The sequence below is a fragment of the Ambystoma mexicanum genome, chromosome 12 (assembly GCF_040938575.1).
Source record: "Ambystoma mexicanum isolate Mex_15411 chromosome 12, UKY_AmexF1_1, whole genome shotgun sequence".
Taxonomy (NCBI): Eukaryota; Metazoa; Chordata; class Amphibia; order Caudata; family Ambystomatidae; genus Ambystoma; species Ambystoma mexicanum.
Window position 1 is genome coordinate 86,190,972 of NC_090936.1, and position 20,640 is coordinate 86,211,611.

The 20,640-nt window shown below is 46.6% G+C and overlaps 1 protein-coding gene across 4 annotated transcripts in view; it reads left to right on the forward strand.

The window, feature by feature from the left end:
• Positions 1 to 20,640, forward strand: part of FAM185A (family with sequence similarity 185 member A) — a 432,094-nt gene that overhangs the window by 117,803 nt on the left and 293,651 nt on the right. For all 4 annotated transcript variants that reach the window (XM_069628055.1, XM_069628056.1, XM_069628054.1 and 1 more), the window contains exon 3: positions 9,747 to 9,839. In XM_069628055.1, the coding sequence (XP_069484156.1) occupies positions 9,747 to 9,839 (93 nt within the window). The remainder of the gene's footprint in view (positions 1 to 9,746; positions 9,840 to 20,640) is intronic.

The following is a 20,640-nucleotide window of genomic DNA, read 5'->3' on the forward strand; positions in this document are numbered from 1 at the left end:
CTTCTTCCCCGGAGTCCAACCCTTCCCCTTTGATGCACAGCTCACCTTGTTTTCTTGGATAGTGTGCTCTCCGCCCTGCCTTCAGCGCAGGGGCGCGTTGATTGATGCGGGCTCGTTGCTGCCTAGTTACTTCACTGGCAAGAGTCCGTCAGGTAAGTATAATGAGTCTTTTGAACAGTTCTCTAACTTCGTTCCTTTCCTTCCTTAGATGATGGCCGGTGTCCGGGGATTGGGGCGTGCTGCTGAGATGAGTAGCGCTGAAGGTGAGTGAGAGCGCTATGCGCGATGCACCCATTTCGTATTTGCATTGAACTGAGTTATTTTTCTGTCTTTTAGGTGCTGCAACGTTTTTAGCGTGGATGCCGGTTATGAAGAACAAATGCGGTGGGTAAGCGCGGAATGCGGCGCCTCTAGATGTTTCCACGCTAACCTGGAGTGTCTTTTCCCTCTTGCAGATGGATGAGAAGTTCCAGAGACAGAGTTCCCCCAGAGCGCTGGGATTCAGGTAAGCGTTTGAAGCTCGTACAGTATTTAAAAATAAGCGAAGATTTGCAGAATGCTTAATAATGCCTTTTTTCTGTTCTTTTCCCTTTTCCTTAGGAAGCGGCGTGCCGGGATGGAATGACACCGCCGAAGATGCCCGCAGAACAGAAGGAGTGATGACTGATGGGCAGAAGCGCCGCAGGGTAAGGCTGTTGCTAATAGTGTTCTTGTTCTTGCAGGAGCTGAGCGCAGAAGAAAGATGCAGACCTATTGGAGACCGATCCGAACACAGCGAGTGTCACGCTGCAGGTGCAGAAAATGCAAAGCATGTTTCTCAGCCTGGGTGTGGCTTAAATAGTCTCTGGGTATCCCAGGTGCCTCTGGGCTGAACCACACCCAAAAGACTAGACCACACATGCAGTTCTGGGAACCAAAATATGTGGGGGCATTCATCTTGTCCCCATCAATGCACTAAAAGTCCAATCCCCAATGTTATCCTATGGGAGTGAGTGAGTCTGGTGCCACAAGCGCCAAGTCTGACTCCAAGTGGGTCTTTGGAGGGATGGAGAGGCCCTTGAGGGCCATGTAGGTGATCGTGGCCTGGCTCCAGCCCGACATCTTGGAGGGCTGGGGACATGAAGGGCAGGAATCATGACAATGGTGCCATGTGCAGCCGCCATGTCTGCCCTGAGCTCAGCGACTAAGCGAACCATGGCGGCTAGAGGGTCCTCTCCTTCCATGGCTTCTATTTCTGTCACTCACTGTACAGGGGTGGCCTGGATTGGCGACTACATCTGTATGGTTGGTGATTTGCTTGAAGAGCTTGGGTTGGAGCCTCCACCCGAGCCTCCTCTCTGTGAGGGATTAAGCTCTTTTTAATGATATGGCCCTCTATTGGTGAACAGTACAAAGGACCTGATCACTCAAAAGAGCGGGGAGAACACACCGCCACGGTACCAGCTGCAAGGAAAAAAGACAGTGAGTAACGGGTGACGGGTAAGTTGACATAAGCTACAGTCTCGCTCTGGTATATACCTGATAAGTCCTCCCCCCTGATTAGTGACTAGAAACACATAGGCGCCTTCCCACCTAATGATACAAAACAAAAGAATTAACAACGTTGTAAGCTGGAATAATAACTCTTGATGGAGTACCCAAAAAGGAGGATGTCGGATCTTACCAATGAATGTACTGGCTCAACTTTCATGGAAACAACGACGAGTATAAAATAAAAAAAGGGAATTAGTGATTAGTAGGGAAACTAGACCCGGGCGGCACGAGGGGCGCTCTAGTTCCGGGTTGGTGCACAATCAGCGCAGCGTCCCAAGTGCAAGTAGTAACAATCAACAGGATGAATACCAGTACAGGTTGAAGATGGGAAGTTAGGATAGGCAGTCCAATTGCAGAAATAAGTCACTAATAGGCGAGTGGAGTATTCCCCTCTAAAAGAAAGGAAAAGGAACACTCACATTACCGGAAGACCTCAGATCCTGAGGATGGGTGGCGTGTTGCTGGAGGTGAGTGACCTCACATCTGTTAAATGAAGATAACAGTTGTCAATATCCACAGTCCGGAACATGAGCTCCAGACGCAAATCATAATGTTGTGCAGTCCGTGAGAGTAGCCAAGAGTCTGGTACACAGGCTGGCATGCCAATAACAAAATCTTAATTAAAAGCAGTCCGTGGGAGTAGCAGGGTCTGGTACACAGGTCTGGACGCCAAGGACAAAATCGTAATCTAACTCGGTCTGTGAGGAGTAACAAGAGGTCGGGTACACAAGCTGAAGTGCCAGGAACAGAATCGCAAAGCAGGGAAGTCCGTAAACGAAAGCAGGAGTCAATGAACATGGAAAGCAGGGAAGACGTGACTTCGAGGAGTAACTTCAAATAGAAGCAGCGAGGAAAGTTTCACAGCTGCTTAAGTAGGCAGAGTTTCTCCATCAAGGAAAACGTCTGACTGGAAGCATAGGTCACCTGACAGTCATAGCAGCTTGGGAGATTTAGTCCCAATACAGGCACCTGTTACCTAGTGCCGCCAAAGACACCATCTAGCAAAAAATGGTGCAAAAAAACGGCGCACGCCATACGGAATGGCCACAGTTCTGTGCGCCGTCCCGCGGCGCCCACGAGAGTGTCCATCCAGGAGCACGGGGAAGCTGAACCGCTGCTTGCGCACAGGGTGAAGTGTGACACAGCCTCTAATCCTGAGAAGGTTAAATTAGTAGAGACTTGGATGGACTGGATACTAACCGGGGAGTCCCTTGGTCGGTCTGCTCTGCCCTATATGCCCATTTAAGAACAGGTCACAAAAGTGCTGGTATGGCAGAGCCTTACTTGGTAAAATTTCCCGATAGGAGGTATACATATAATTTTATGAGGTTCCACTTTAATGTTCTGGAAACAAACAAAATTGTGTGTATAAAACGCAAGTTGCCCAGGGATCTTGCCTTTTGTAGATTCCAAAGGAGATCGTAAAATGTGTAGTATTTGGTCTTATATTGACCTTCTCTTATGTCACACAGCATATTTTAATATTGGGGATGTTTGTTTCCAATCTTGCCCATGTTTACTCTAGGAATTTGTGGTCTGGGATTTTTTTGGGGTGGGGGGCAAATCAGTGGCTTTGATTATCGTGGTTCTGAAATTCTTGCAGAAGTTAAACTCATTGAACTTTGCAGGTTTGTACCGGATGTTAATCATGGTGGGGGACGACAGGCTGCGTGACACAGGGTGTTAAGGGAGTTTTAAATATTTGATGTATAATTATTTTGTTATTTTTGGAATTAGGTGTGTTTTTTAGTGTGTTTTTAAATAATTGGCATGAATTCGGAGAAGGTCTATATACTGATTATTTATTGTTAACTTCCTTCTTGTGCTTTGTATTTTTTCCGTATTGTATTTAAAGATTGTAAAGGTTTAATTTTAAACCATAATAAATAAAAAATAAGTGTTTTTGGTTAATATCAAAATAACCTTTACACATGAAAATATGATTCATAATAAAAGGAAGGCTGCTGTAATGAAATGGTACGGTATACAACATTCCTATGCTTAATAAGAATGGAATATTATATATAAGAAGACAAATTTCAATTTACACAACTCATTTATAAAAACTCTAAAATGGATTCAATATGCTTCCACACCAAAATTACCGGGCCTCATTCTTAGTTTGCCGGCCCTGAATTAAGGTGCCTGTAATTCTGGACTGGCAAACTACAAGTTTGCCGGTGGGGAGACATGATTTACACTGAGCCAAGAGCTGGAAGTAAGTCAGACATACAACAGCTGGTATTACCGGTGCCAGTGATACCAGTAACCCCCACCACCCCCACATGGAGTCCAATGGACTCCATGGAAGGGGGGGGATTAACATACCGTTGCTGGCACCTGTAATCTGACGGTAATTTTGGCCAAACAGGCCCCGGTAACGGTATTACTGTTTGCCGGTATACCACTGGGTTTACCGGTGGGATACCGGAAACCTAATGAGGCCCACTGTGTTTAAAAGTACCATTGAATTAGCAGCTACTATATTCTACTGGAATTGATCATTAGGTATGTTTTTATATCTAATATCTTTCACATGATTGGCATAATTAATAGAATATGAACTTACAAGTGCAGTGCATTGCATTGATAAGTGTCTGGTGGTTTCTAACTCCATAAGGCACAATCTACAAAAATGATTCAGATGCGTAATGTACTTTCTAGGGTTAATAACCATAAGGAATGGAAGTAAGTTAAATCTTGGCTTCATGATAAAAGTATGTAATGCCATAGTCTTTGGTGTGTAGCACGTAATGACATGCAGTCAGATAAGGAAAACCCTGACAAGCGTATTCAGCAAGCTTTTTCTTAGTAGAATGGAATTGTATGTTGACTGTGCAATCCCAATTTCTTGCCTTTTTAATGAACTGTTTCCTAAGGTATAAAGTTTATTGTGGGGTCCATTGTCCATCCTATAGTCTCATGAAAATGTAAACAGGAAGAAATGCATTCTTTTAACATCAGGTTATTTCTTATATAGATTTCGAGGGGATTGTGTCCTCCAACGTATTCCACATCTATGACAGTAATCACCACAGCTGTGCTGCTTCGGCCAAGAAATTCTGCGTCCTGCGTCTATGACGTTGATACGCTCTCCCTCGAGGGCCTCCATCGAGCGCCGATCTCACCGGATGTTATATGTAGGACGCACGGCGCCCGTAGCCTCAGTTCTGTTTTTTCCGGGAACGTGTTCGCTTCGGAATCTCAGCGCGCCTCGGTTCTTCTCCTGTTAAATTGGTATAATTGTGAAATATGTCTTCGTCGTCTTTTACCCCGAGGTTGGGCTTCAAGAAGTACCAGCCGGCGGTTCCAAGATGTCGCTTACGGACCCGCACGACGTCTGCTTGTGGTGCCTCGGCGAGAGCCACGCCACCGATGACTGCGATGAATGTCAGTCCTTGACGTCGAAGGCCTTGCGGGAGCGGAAGAAGTTGTCTGTAGGTAGGGTTTCCAGGCTGCGGATGAGATCTCTGCAGTGGGCTCTCAAGATGCAGTGGTCGCAGTCCTCCGGCAGGATGTCTGATCCCATTCAGGTGCCGCTGTTGGTGGCCCAGGATCTTCTGTGGTGGGCCGTCGAAGGCAATCTGATGAAGGGGGCTCCATTTTCCTCACGGGGTGGGGAGCTCATGCCAACGAGTTGACAGTCAGTGGTCATTGGTCTCCATCGGAGTCTAGACTCCACATCAATCTATTGGAGCTGAGAGCCGTCAGGTTAGCCCTGAAGGCTTTTCTGCCGTCTGTGCAGGGGCAGAATGTCCTGATTCTGACGGACAATACAGTGGCCATGCACTACCTCAACAAAAAGGGGTGGGCAGGGTCTCTCCCACTGTGTAGAGAGGCAATGCAGCTCTGGTCTGGGCCATCTAGCAGGAAACTTCCATCTTGGCAGTTCATCTGGCCGGAGACGAAAACGAGGCGGCGGACACTCTGAGCAGGCAGAGTACGGTCTCTCACGAGTGGGAGCTGGCTCAGGAAGTTCTTTTGAGCTCTTCGCCCTTTGGGGGACCCCACAAGTGGATCTTTTTGCCACCAGTGTCAACCGGAAGTGCGAAAGATTCTGCTCGCAGGAATTTCCTCCAAGAGGAGCCTTAGGGGACGCGTTCGTAGTGGAGTGGTCCTTCCCACTGCTGTACGCGTTTCCTCCAGTCCGCGTCATTCCACAAGTGCTGCGGAGGTTCGGTTCCCGAATGATCCTCATTGCTCCGGCATGGGCCAGGAGAGCGTGGTACCCGGACCTTCTCGACATCTCCATCTGCCCTCCTCGCCGTCTTCCCTATTTGCTCTCACAGGAGGGTGGTCGGGTTCTCCTTCCAGAGGTCAAGTCTCTCAATCTTCATGCTTGGTTTCTGAAAGGTTGAGGTACAAGGATTGGGACCTCCCTGAAGACGTGATGGAGGTGTTGCTCTCAGCCAGAAGGCCAGCAACAAAGTCCCTGTACCGTTGCCCTTGGAGAAAGTTCTGTGACTGGTGCAGGGTACAGAATGTGGATCCTTTTCAGTGTTCAATTCCTGTGGTTATATCTTTTTTGCTTTCTTTAGCCCACAAGGGCCTACAAGTGGATACCATTAAGGGTAACCTGACGGTGCTGTCCATATTTAAGCGCTCGTCTGAGGAGTGTTCTTATTTTAAGATTCCTTTGTGTCTCTGTTTCTGAAAGGGTTAACTAATGTGTTTCCTCTGTCACCTTTCCAGGTGCCTGGTTGGGATTTGAACTTAGTTTTGAGGTTCCTGATAGGAGCTCCGTTTGAGCCCTTACATTCTTGTCCATTGAGAGTGTTGTCCTTTAAGACTGTATTTTAGTTGCGGTTACTTCCGCTTTCAGAGTGAGTGAGTTGCAGGCACTATCCGCCAAGCCACCTTTCACGGTGTTCCATAAGGACAGGGTTGTCCTTAGGGTTCGTCCTTCTTTTCTTCCGAAGGTTGTGTCAGAATTTCATTTGAGCCAGAAGGTTGTTCTTCTGGCGTTCTATCCTCCTCCGCATCCTGGTAAGGAAGAGGAGAGGCTCCATAGGTTGGATCCTAGGAGAGTTTTAAGTTTCTACATCTCACGCATGTCCCAGGTCAGAGTGGACGATAAGCTGTGGGATACGCTGGAAGGCGTTTAGGTCAAGGTGTTTCTAAGCAGACCTTGTCCCGTTGGATCATCTTGAAAATCTCTGAATGCTACCGTCTGGCGGGTAAGGACCCTCCGGTGGGTTTACAGGCTCATTCTACTAGGGGTGTGGCTGCCTCCACTGCTCTGCAGAGGGGTGTTCCCATTCGTAATATTTGTGAAGCAGCCACATGGGCCTCTGTCCATACTTTTGTAAAACACTATTCCCTGGATTCTATCTATGGGCAAGATTTGGCCTTTGGTAAGGCGGTCCTCTATTCTGCAATTTGATTGGGCATTCTAAAATTCTAAATTCTTTTTCCACCTCCATATGTTGGTACTGCTTTGGGAGTCTGTTATTGATGTGAAATACGTCGGAGGACACAATCTCTTCGGAGGACAAGTTACTTTCTTACCTGGTAACGTTCTTTCGGTGGGATGTTCCTCCGACGTATTCCACATCACGCCCGCCGAGCCTGCCCCTCTACAGAATCTCTTATGCGATTGCAGCTTACGTTTCCGCAAGGCTTTCTGTAGTCCTACTGGCAGAAGATTGGTGCCACACGTTCTTGGAAAAAACTACAACTGAGGCTACGGGCGTTGTGCGTCCTACATATAACATCCGGTGACGTTGGCGCTCGAAGGAGGCCCTCAAGGGACAGCATGTCCACGTCATCGACGCAGGACACAGACGCCAAAAAAACAATTCAGAAGCAGCACAGCTGAGGTGATTACTATCATAGATGTGGAATGCGTCGGAGGAACATCCCATCGAAAGAACGCTGCCAGGTAAGAAGTAACTTGTTCTTCTCATTGTATGCCAATATTTTATGATTTAGCCGACTGTGTTTAATTTTAAGTGATGTAGTCAAGGATACCAGACCCAACTCCATTCTAATCGCCTCAACTGATACAGATTGCTGAAGGCCCAGAGGAAATCTTCAGAGATTCCCCTAAAATGTCTTTAACTAGATTAATTACTGATCTGTGTATGTTTCTAGACCACAGAGTAAACATAGGACCGTGCTAGTCTTGTAGACTTTGATCAAGCAATCTAAGGAGAAACCCCCTTTGGTGTGAATAAAGGTAACCAGTGTAAATTTGCTAAGTGCCTTTGGGGCAATATAATTCTATATCACCGCGGGTGAAGAAGTCTGTCAAGAGGGTACCCAGGTGGACCTATTAATGAACCACTTCTATAAGGTTGACATCAATTGTCCAAACGAAGTTCTTATAGGCATTACTTCTACTTATCACTAGGATCTTTGTTTTAGAATGGTTTATTTTTAAATAATTTTCTTGGGAGAAAGATGCTAGAGCAGTTAGAGATCTATACAACCCAATGGTTCTTTTATCTAGAATAACAGTATCGTCAGCATAACATAAGCAAGCGATGGGCAGCTTCCCTACCTTACGAGAGTAGTTGTTACAAGCCTCCAAGTGCATACCTGCTGTGTAAAGATTATAGAGAAGGCGAGCACCCCCGCTTAAGACCCTTGCAGGTCGGAATGTTAGCTGACAACAATCCTGTCTGATCTAGTCTTAGGGCTACTGATGTCTGAGAATAAAGCTGGGAGATGAAACTTAATATGCTAGGGTCAAATCCCCACCTATCAAGTTTTACCTATAACCTATTTCGGTCCACACAATCAAATGTGTTGGAGTAATTGATAAAGGCCAAGTACAGCGGGGAATCGGGGAATCGGTGGGTGTAAGTGCATTGTGTAGGAGGTATTATATGTTATGTATGGTGCCCATTCCTTTACGAAAGCCTTTTTGTTGACAGGAAATAAGATGAGTTTTGTTCACCCATTCATCAGTTCATCCAGTATAATATTACAAAAAAGTTTACTGGGTGCATCTACCATTACCAACATCCTGTAATTGGCTGTATCATCCCTGGGGCCTGTTTATGATTGGGGTTATCAAGCATTCCCTCCATGAATTGGGGATAACCCCTTCATAGGCCACCTTCTTAAACACGGTGTTCCGAAGAAAAGCCCATAATTGCATTTTTCTTTTTTAACACAGCGTTGCAAAGTCCATCAGGGATGGGGATTTTAGAAGGTTTAAGTCTCATGATCAGTGCATTGATATCCTCCTCATCAAGGTGATAATCTTGATCTATTTTTCCTCCCAGCTAAGAAGAATGTGGTGGTCTCCGATGATGTCGAATTGCAGTAAAGGATTTTGTGAGATGGGATTGATTTCCTTTTTATAAGGAATATAATAACATTTTGATATTAATTGCCAACATTTCTTACTATCATTCCCTCTCCGAGCATTATGAGTTGCCAATTTGCCATCCTGATTGAATTTTTATGAGTACATAGCCACTAAGCTCTTAATCATCTTAAATGTTTGTGATTGTGCGGCATTGCCTAACATATTCTGTTTTATTAATAGGCAAATGTTATGCTACAACGCCCTTTTTTTGTATGAGATAGCTGTCCTAGATTTTACAAAAATGTATGCTTTTATCACATTTCCTCTTCTTGGTACGGGTGCCAAAATGGTGAACATACCTGGACATGGTGTCAATAGTGGTTTCAACAGCAGATTGTGCTGATGTCAGAATAATGCTATGATCCGAATTCAATCTCTTGTTAAATGTATCGATATTACCTGTAGTCCATGTGATGCGATTCCTTTTGAGCATTAATGCCAAATACACTGCTCATATGAGTTTGCTAATTAGATGGCATGCTTTTAATCTTTAGATTTAAAACAGAGTTACTGTTACCAAAAACCTGCAGGAGATTATCCAAAGCCTAACCTTGATAATCCCTTTAAAGATTTTTTTTAGAAACAGAATCTTTGGTTTCATCGTATCTCACCGCTTGGTCTGCCACATTCTACATTACGAAAAGGAAGTTGCAAACTGTTGTATTTTGTTGTGGGACTCGCAGAATTCTGTGTAGTGAAAATAAAAGCTTTCTTTTAAATGAGATAGCAGCACTCGCCTTTGAAATCCAAAAAAAAGGAGGCAATATAATTTCTGTGCACCATGGCTCAGTCGAGTCCACAATAGAAAAATTGGCAATTCCCAAGGAATATTCTGCATGTTTAAGTGATAATGCACTGTTTGCTTCTATTAAAACCAATCACTTTTCTATTTTAGAGTCATCACATTCATGTTCGTGCTAGAGGCGGCAAGGTAGTTGGCATTGGAACACTTCATGGGAATCTAGATATTCAAGCATCAGAGAAAAGTGTAAGGAAAAAAGGCTGGCTTCCATATTTCTATTTACGATTGTGTAGATCAACTTCTTAATGTTAGCTTTTTCTTGTTTTTGACATCTGCCTCGCTGATGTGAAAGGTTGTGTTTAAAAGTTTTCGAAAATACTGTACCCTTTAACACAATACGTTCTAGTTAAGCACTTAGTACCCACTTGTGCACTAACGGAACTAATGCTACCCTCGTATTTTCTTTTTTTTACTGATAGATGACCTTCCCTCTTGTACCTGAATTTTTAGGACCCCATGTTGCCATCAAGGAGCAATTAATGTGATGGTGCTAAAAGGAGAAATTAATTACCGTGATGTTCTTTCTATGGATTCTTCTCCTGCAGATTCCTCATCTGATAGATAATACATCCAGCTCTGCTGCTTCGGATTTTCGACACAGGGCATAGTGGACCTCGACCCGACCGTCGATCCGTCTTGCTAGGCATCTGGTCGTCGGCTCTGGATGGGACGTCGGACGCCGTATAAATACTTCATCAGTACTCCCCACACCTCAGTTTACACTTTTTTTCCAAAGCACATCACGCTGCATAGGAAAACGGAGAGAACAACAAGCTAATGAGCCCTTAAAAAAAAATCAATCACCATAAACCTCCGAAAGAGGAACAATTTGCAACAGACACTAACCAGTAGAGTCAGAATTTTTTTTTTATTTTTACAAAACATCTGGCAGTAAAGACAGAAAACGAACACTAAGGACCATTGCCAAGTGAATGTGAAAGAGAAGATGTGCACAAACCACTGACTTTCTGAGCGGGGATGGCTGGCAGGGGAGATAAAGAATCCATAGAAGGAACATTACAGTAAGTCATTTCTCCTTCAATGGATTGCCTTTCTCCCGCAGAGTTCTCATCTGATAGACTCCCAAAGCAGTAGATGAAGGAGACGGGCAGAAAGTCACACTAAGAAATTTTGCAGCACTGCCCTGCCAAAACGTGCATCAACTGTACTAGCCACATCTAGACTATAGTGTTTAGCGAAAGTATGACGGGATGACCATGTTGCCGGACGTCAAATATCCCGAACAGGGACTCCCCTCTGTAATTTTGTTGATGCTGAGACTCCCCTAGTCAAATGAGCCCTGATGCCTGCCGGTAATTCCTTCCCGGTAGACTGGTTGCATTCCGCTATATAGAGAATTCTCCAGCGGTATAAAGTTAGCTTAGTTATGAGCAGGCCCTTATGGGCTAAGGAAATGTCACGAAGAGCTGGTCAGTTCTTTTGAACTCGGCTGTCCTCGCAATATAAAAATGTAGCGCCCTTTTGGGGTCTAGGCGATGTAATCGCTCCTCCTCCTTAGGAGGATGGAAGACCGGAAGGTCAATGGATTGCGATAGGTGGAACTCTGAGACAACTTTAAAGAGGAAGCCAGTCCTTACCCTGAAGTGAGACTTCTCCCGGTAAAAACAGAGGAATGGTGGCTTACAGCATAAGGCCTGCAACTCACTCACCCGCTTTGCGGATGTAATAGCCACCACACAGGCTGTTTTCAAAGAGAGAAGTTTTAAAGGACAAGTATGCATAGGCTCGAACGGAGCCGCCATCAGAAATGTCAGTACCAGATTAAGGCCCCAATCCGGGACAACAAAGGGAGTTGGCTGAAACATATTTACAAGGCCTTTTGGGAATTGTGCCATTACGGGATCATAAAAAATTAACCTTGATCCGGGTATCTCTTAAACACAGACAATGCTGCCAAATATCCTTTGTGGTGACCTGAAGGCCTGCTGAGGCCAGTGACAGAAGGAACTCCATCACTGTAGTGGTGGGGCAAGAGATGGGGGTCACTCTCGTGTTCCCTGCCCCACGCCTCAAATCTTCTCCACCTGCACACGTACAAAGATCATGTAGACTGCGTGCAGCCAGCAACACCTCAAGCACTTACTCAGAAAGGTCCCAGTTATCATACCTCATCCTCTCAAGAGGCACACATGTAGGTTGAGGGATTGCGGGGTCGGGTGGAGTATCCAACCTTCCGACTGGGTTGGAAGATCCGGCCACCAAGGCAACCAGTGAGATGGACAGATCCAAAAGGGTAGGAGTACCATGTTCTCATTGCCCAGTCTGGGGTGATCAAGATCATGGTCTCTCAAAACCTCTTCAACCTCTGGAAAGCCCATGGAATGACAGAATCGGAGGTAAAGCGTAATGGGGAGGGAAGGTTCAATCCACAGAAACTCATCCCCTAGTGCACCGTTTGCTGGGAATTCCCTTGAACAAAACTGTCTGAACTTCCTGTTCGACTTTGTTGCAAACAGATCCATTGCTGGGGTACCCCAGAAAGAGATGACCTCCTCTAGGACTTCCTGGCACACTGCCCAATTGTGTGAGACCATGTTCTGCCTGATTGCTCAGAGCATCCGCCAAGCTGTTCTGTGCCCGCCAGAAGAACTGCAGAGACCCTGTTCTCCAGTAACCAGAACAAAAGCATCATCGCCTCCGTGCAGAGGGGGCAGGAGTGCAGTCCACCCTGTTGAGTGCATTGCCACTGTGTTGTCTGTCAAAATAAGGACTAGCTTCCCCTGTAGGGATGGAACAAATGCCTTCAGAGCAAGCCTGATGGCTCGCAACTCCAGTCTGTTGATGTGCCCCCTGGCTTCCTTTCCTGACCAAAGACCTCGCACCTGCAAATCCTTGAAGTGTGCGCCCCAACACTTCAGAGACGCATCCGTGATCATTCAGGTCTGAGGCCAGAAGGGTTCCCCCGCCTGGAAACAGGTGCGGTCTGCCCACCAGCAACAGGGTGTTGACCAGTGATGTGGCCACCGTGAGGAGATCTGAGAGGATACCGGGTTACTGTGACCACTGACTGGTCAGGAGCCACTGCAGAGAGCTCATGCTCAACCTGGCCTCTGGCACTAGAAAAATGCAGGAGGACTTGAGACCAAAGAGGCAGAGGAAGGAAGCCGCTGGTGGAGTGGCATGGTTCCGGAACAAGTCGAATTAACCAGGGGGGTCGACCATTTGTGTCAAGCTGACGACTCTCTCTTCGGGAGGGAACGCTTTCCCAAACCAGGTGTCTAGGACTGCTCTGATGAACTTGAGTCTCTGGAGTGGCGTCATTTGGGACGACTTTAAGTTCAAGTAGAAGCCTAGCCTGTGCAGCAGCAAGCAGGTGTCCTCTAAATGGGACAAGACCTGCACCGCACACTTCCCTCGGATCAGCCAGTCGTCCAGATATGGAAGTACGTGAACCCCGGATCTCCTGAGGTGAGGTGAGGTGAGCCAGAACTACTGCCATGAGCTTGGGGCGGAGGTTAGACCAAAGGGAAGCACCTTGAACTGATAGTGCATATCCCCTATGGTGAACCTTGGAAAGTTCTTGTGCCTTTTGATGGATCATCTGGAAATAAGCGTCCTGTAGGTCTATTGACACCAGCCAGTCCTGTAGTTTGAGAGCATGGAGAACTTCTCTCAACGTCACCATCCTGAATGTCTTTCCTCAGGAACTTGTAAAACGCTCTCTGGTTCAGAATGGGAGGGAGACCTCCTCCCTTCTTGGGTACCAGGAAATACCGGGAATGCCAACCCGATCCTCTGCTCGGGAGGTCTCTTCCACTGCACCCTTCAACGACAGGGCTCTCAGTTCTTCTTGGAGCTCCTGTCCCGGTTGGATTGGGAGTAGCAGGGGTCTGCCTGGAGGTTTTCTAAAACCGGCAGCCAATACCCCCACTAGATGAGCTGAAGAGCCCAGGCAAATGCTTGGTCAACCATCTACCAACTGGTGCGTTGTGAGAGGGGACAGGGATGTCATTTCACCAAAATGCCAGGGGTAGCGGAAGTGACATCACACGACCCTTGACTGGAACACGACCTTTCACCTGTTGACAAAACAGGAAGTGGCATCACATAGCATTGTAAAGTATGAAAAGAACAAGTTACTTACCAACTGTAACATTCTTTCGACTGGATGTTCCTCCCACGTATTCCTCATCTTGTGATAATTTGTTATCTCCAGCTTCGCTGCTTCGGAAAAAAAAATTCTCGCCAGAGGGCGCTGTGCTCGAGGTCGTGGAATCGATTGTCCCTCGACGTACTCCGTACTCTGTCGACGTCACCGATGGTATAAATAGCTCGAGCCGCGCCCATTGCTTCAGTTCTGTTTTTTCGATGAAATATATATAGGAGGAACACCCAGGCGTGCCCCATGACCGATACATTCTTCGTGAGAGGAAAGTGTAAGAAAACGTAAACTGTACTGTGGGGTAGGATGGGAGGGTCGATGAGGTATACGTGGGAGGAACATCCAGTCGAAAGAACGTTACAGTTGGTAAGTAACTTGTTCTTCGAATGGATTGTGTCCTCCCACGTATTCCTCATCTTGTGATAGGCTCCCATAGCCGTATCAATTTTTGGAGGCGGGAGTAGTAATTTCAGTTTTCGTGGACAGAATGCAGAACTGCCTTGGCAAATAAACCCTTGTTAGAGGAGGCAGTATCCAAACAATAATGTTTAACAAAAGTATGCACTGTTTTCCAGGTTGCAGCTGCACAAATATCTGCTGCTGGGACTCCCCTCTTTAGAGCCGCAGAAGTAGCCATTCCCCTTGTAGAATGGGCACGAAGCCCATCTGGTGGTTCTTTTCCCGCTAATCTGTAGCATTCAACTATGGCTAATATGATCCAGCGGGAAATGGTCCATTTTGTTAGATAAGCCTAATTTATGACCAGTATAACCCACAAATAGTTGGTCATTTTGTCTCAATTTAGCCATCCTTGAGATGTAAAAACTAAGAGCCCTCTTGGGATGTAATCTGTGTAATCTCTCCTCTTCTTTGCCCAGATGAGGAGGAGGATAAAAGGTTGGTAGTACTATTTTTTGTGACAAATGGAAGTCCGAGACTACTTTTGGCAAGAACGAAGGTTTAACTTTAAGGACTACCTTATCCTTATAAAAAATAAATAGTATATGGTGGTTTGCATGAGAGAGCCTGAAGTTCGCTAACCCTGCGGGCTGATGATAGGGCCACAAGAAGGACAGTTTTTAGAGTCCAAAGCCTCAATGGACATGAGTGCAGAGGCTCGAAAGGTATGCAAGTCAAGAATTTTAATACTAAATTTAAGTCCGAAGTTGGTACATGAAAAGGTACTGGAGGGTATACATTAGTAAGCCCTTTTAAGAATTGAATTAACGGTATTTTGAAATATGAAACCTCTTCCGAGGAGCGCTTGAAAATGGACAGCGCAGCAAGGTATCCTTTGATTGTTCCTATCTGGAGCCCGATTAGCTAGATGTAGTAGAAAAGAAAGCACCATTGGGGTGCCACACTGAAAAGGGTCCACATCCTTGTCCTTGCACGAGTTACTAAACCTGTTCCAGCGACATCGGTACAAAGATTTTGTTGCTGGTCTTCTGGCCGAAAGCAAGATTTCCATTACGTCATCCGGAAGATCCCAATCCTTGCGTGAAGGTTGAGTGTCTTGTCCCCTGGATGGAGAACCCGACCTTCCTCTTGCGAGAGAAGATCCTCTCTTTGCGGAAGACGTATTGGAGGGCAGATGGACATGTCCAGAAGGTCTGGGTACCATGTCCTCCTGGCCCATCCAGGGCAATTAGGATCATGGTTTTCCTGAACTTTCTCAACCTCCTGATTACTTGAGGAATCACAGGTACTGGGGGAAACGCGTACAGCATAGGAAACTTCCACTCACTACGAATGCATCTCCCAGAGCTCCTCTTTGAGGAAATTCCCTTGAGCAGTACTGATCGCACTTCCGGTTGATCGCAGTGGCAAACAGATCCACTTGAGGGGTTCCCCAAAGGGCGAAGATCTCCAGAAGGACTTCCTGAGCCAGCTCCCACTCGTGAGAGACCGTGCTCTGCCCGCTCAGAGCGTCTGCCGCCGTGTTCTTCTCTCCGGCTAGGTGAATTGCCGATAGAGAGATTCCTTCTCGTATTGCCCGGAACCAGAGCTGCATTGCCTCTCTGCACAGTGGCAGTGACCCTACTCCTCCTCATTTGTTGAGTTAGTACATGGCCACCGTGTTGTCTGTCATTATCAGGACATTCTTTCCCTGTACAGAGGGCAGAAAGGCCTTCAGAGCTAGTCTGATTGCCCTCAGCTCCAACAGGTTGATGTGTAGTTTGGACTCCGATGGAGACCAACGACCGCTGATTGTCAGATCGTTGGTGTGTGCTCCCCACCCCGTGAGTGAGGCGTCCGTCACTACCGTTCTCTCCGGCCATGGTTGCCAAAAAGACTCTCCCTTGAGAATGTTGTCGTTGCAAGCCCACCATAGAAGATCCTGAGCAACTGCGCTCGGGACTTGCAGAAGATCCGACATATTCCCTGAGAACTGGGACCACTGAGTTCTGAGTGCCCATTGAATGGATCTCATTCTCAACCTAGCCTCTGGTACTAGGAAAATGCAGGATGCCATGAGGACGAGCAACCTGAGAAAATCGAAGGCCGGTAGACGTTGGGCATTCTGAAACTTCGTTACCATCTGCTGGATGTGGAGAGCTCTCACTTCGGGAGGCGAGGCTTTTCCCAATGAAGTGTCCAAGACTGCTCCGACAAACTGCAGCTTCTGGGATGGTAAGATGTGGGACTTCTTGAAATTGAGGGAGGAGCCCAATTTGTGGAGGAAGTGGCAGGTGATCGAAAGATGTTCCTGAGCTTGTTCTGGGGAACTTGCCCTGATCAACCAGTCATCCAGGTAGGGATATATGTGAATACCTCCTCTCCTGAGACTTGCTGCCACAACCGCCAACAGTTTGGTGAAAACCCTCGGGGCGGAGTTCAACCCGAATGGCAGAACTCGAAACTGATAATGAGAATTGCCAATCGCGAACCTCGGGTACTTTCTGTGCTTTGGATGGATTGGGACATGAAAGTAAGCATCCTGAAGGTCCAATGATACCAACCAATCTTGGAGTTGGAGAGCCTGAAGGATCTGAGAAAGAGTCACCATCTTGAACTTGTCCTTCCTGAGGAACTTGTTCAAGTTTCTCAAGTCCAAGATGGGTCTCAGTCCTCCGTCCTTTTTTGGGATGAGAAAATATGGGGAGTACCAACCCCTGTTCCTCTCCGCTACAGGTACCAGTTCTATGGCACCTTTCTCTAGCGGGGTTAAAATTTCCTGCAACAGGTGCAGATCCGGAATTTTGGCAGAGTTGGCTCCCGGTGGATGATTCTGAGGCTTTTTTAGAAAGGGGAGACAGTAACCTTGGGCTACTGTTTCCAGTGCCCAAGCATCTGAGGTAATGCCCCGCCATTCCTTCAGATGTTCAGAGATCCTGCCTTCCACTGGTGTTTTGTGTAACAAGGTCTCAGAGGGATTTGCAGGGATTTGGAGGCGGCTGCAGGAGTAGCTGAGGGTACAGATGCTGCTCCTGAGGCTGATTTTGCACCTCTTCCTCGTGCTCCACGAGGGAAGTTTCTTTTGCCCCTTTGAGAAGCCTGTCCTTTTCCTCTACCAAAAGAGGAGTAGTATCGAAAAGAACAACCCCTCCAGGAAGATGAGCCGGAATAGGGTTTTAGAGGCTGGCGCAAAGAGGCGCGAAGTGATTTAGCTGCCGCTTTCGAGGTCTGAAGTTTTTCTTTCTTTCTGCCAAAGAGCCTCGAGCCATCAAAGGGCATGTTGAGAAGTCTGGCTTGCACATCTGGTGCAAACCCTGACTTCCTCAACCACGCAAATCTGCGTAGCACAACGCTTGCAGCCATGGATCTGTTGATACTATCCGCAGTATCCAGTCCAGACTGGAGACATTCCCCCATTGCCTCCTTCCCGTCTTTGACTATATTCAGGAAGCCTTCCTTTTCCTCTCCTTCTGGAATATGATCAGCCGCCGCCGAAATACAGTCCCACAGGGTATGGGTAAACCTGGTTAGGGTACAGGTGACATTTGCCGACTTAAGTGCCATACTGCCTGACGTGAAAACTTTACATGCCCAGGCATCCATTTTTTTATCCTCTCTATCTGGAGGGATAGTTGGATAAGCAGTTTGTTTTGGAGTAGATGCTGCCTGAATGACTAAACTCTCTGGAGTCAGATGTTTATTCAAATATTCAGGATCCGTTCCAGCAGGTCTATATTTTCTTGGAAAAGTGCTATCTGCAGCAGCAATAGTTTCTGGCTTCTCCCAGTTTTTCTCCAGTCCTTTGGAGGGCTCTGAAGGGAGAACAGGATCTTTGAGGTCCCTTGACGATTATATCCGTCATGTCATCTTGTTCAGAAATTGGTGAATTATTACCCCAACCCATATATTCAACTACCCTGGTCATAAGACCCCTGTACCCAGCATCTGCATGCTCTGCAGGATCAGGTTTGGCGAACTCTAATTCTGGGGATGTGTCAACTCCACTGACAGAATGTAGAGTATCACTCAGGTCTCTCATTCTAGATTCCTGGTCAATAAGTTCCCCAGGAACTTGTCTTGTACCATAAGTAACTCCCAAAGGAGTAACCTTGTCTTCTTCTGAAGCAGAGTCTTCATAGATTGCTGACATAGTTTTGAAAAAGTCTGACCTGGGCAAAGGAGTGAATCTCCTTTCTTCCTCTTCCATCTGCTTCGAAGGAATTGGCAAATCCTTCGAAGTTGTTGAAGGGGTCTTCGAAGATGACTTTGATAATGGCGTTGAGGATGTTTTTGGCTTTGGAGTCGAAATTATCGACGTCGAGGGCGTCGACGAAGTTGTCGAAGTCTTCGACTTGTGTTTCTTGTATGGCACTGGAGAAGTTCTCGACTCTCGAAGAGTCTTCGACGGTTTTACGTCGACTCTAGGTTTTTTGGATTCCTCAACGCTACCGGTCTTTGCCATGGTAGCCTTGGACTTCCCTTTGTCGTCCAATGGAGCGACTTTAGGGGTATGGCTTTTTCGAGGGGGTCGGGGCTGCATTCTCGAAAAACTCCATCTTTTTGCGGAATTCTTCCCACTTACTGGGAGAATCCGATTTAGTTGGACAACGAATTTCTTCGGTCGACTCTGAAGAAGATCTATGTCTCCTCTTCATTTTTTTCGATGATGACGAAGAGTGTCTCGATCTACTCTTAGATCGAGATCTCTTTGAGTGCCTATGGCGATCCGATTCCTTAGAATCAGTTGCTTTCTTGTGTCTTTTTGACGTAACCTTTTTTGAGGCCCCCCCCCCCCCCACCGACAGTTTACCTCTCCTCTCACGAAGAGCTTTCTCGGTCATTGATTGGCAGGACCCGCAGTCGTCGGTTCGGTGATTGGAACCGAGACACCAGAGACAAATCCGGTGGGGGATCGGTGATCGACATCTTAGACCCACAATCTGCACACTTCTTGAACCCAATCCTGGGTGTCGAAGGTGTTGAAGATGACATTTTCTTCACAGAAAATAGAAGCGAGCCGTTCTCGATAGTGAAGCGATCGGAAAAACGGAACTGAAGCAACGGGCGTGGCTCGAGCTATTTATACCATCGGTGACGTCGACAGAGTACGGAGTCCGTCGAGGGACAATCGACGCCACGACCTCGAGCACAGCGCCCTCTGCCGATAACATTTTTTTTCCGAAGCAGCGAAGCTGGAGATAACGAATTATCACAAGATGAGGAATCCGTGGGAGGACACAATCCATTCGAAAGGGCTCTTCACTGCCCATTCTTAAGAGTACCTCCAGGGACAATTATGGACTTCCTCTGCTCTGTTGATCGGACAACGTGCTGCTGTCCCGCCTTATCTGTAGCTGCTTTTGGACAGGCAAGGCCGCATCTCCCTCGGTATCCCAGCCTCCTCAATCCAGCCAGTTTGCATCTCCCAGGACTCACTTCCTTGTTCTATTGAACCTCATTGCTGGGGACTCACCGGCTTCCAGGGAAATTCCTTCCTTTGCGTTGGGTGCATATTCACTATGCTGCCTGTTAGCTTCTTCACGTCCGTATTTGACAGACAAGCACTCTTCATTACTCTCATGTTCTTACTCTTCAAAGAATGAGGTTGACATTGTTTCAACTTTAACAGTCTCAGCTTCACAGATTGTTGATCAGTTATTTTAACAAGCACCCAGCTTCCTTCCCCAGCTTTATGTACACCTTCTTGTTTCCAGTAGTTACTCCATAGCTGTATTAATTCCAGCCTTGGATAACCTTGTCACCCTTGTATCCGAGGACTCTGGGTTTAGAACAGCTTCAACAACTTCAAAACATCAGTGTTTATGTTAGGGAGAATTCTCATTCTATGGCTAATTTCCCGTACCTAGTGAGTCCCTCAGCAGCTTTGCTGGATTTCTGGAGTTTATTTTTTTTACTTGGTAAGTGTGAGCTTTGCCCCCACTCTTACCTGTGTTTTGCCATGTGTATTTATACTGTTTTGTGATTGTGGGCTCTGGAGTACACCACTTCAAGAGCCCCACTCTTTGTGTGTTACACAGCACCCTCAGTGCAGTGACACAGAGTTGTCTTTTAGACTTCCCACTGACTCCATTTTCTGGGGCTGACTACTGTCCCCCAGAAAAGTTAAAAGTTGCCATTAACTTTAGTCACTTGTTTTAACCACAGGTCCAGTACACCCCATCTTATATGGAGTATTGGAAAGGGTTAATTCATAGCCCTTTTTATCTGTGTATCCTGGAGCTTCGTTTCGCTCCCTTAACATTAAGACTTGGCTGGTGGCAGTGGTATCTACCCTAATTTTCCTACCGCGGTTATATTACACAACGTGGTAATGTTTTAGGCTATTTTAGTAGCCTCGAACTTTAAACCCGCTTGCTCAAATACTTTTTACTTCGGCTCCGGTTGGGTTTAATCGCCATTTATTTTTGTTAACATCCTTCTTGGGTCTTTCTTTGCGCAGCAAAC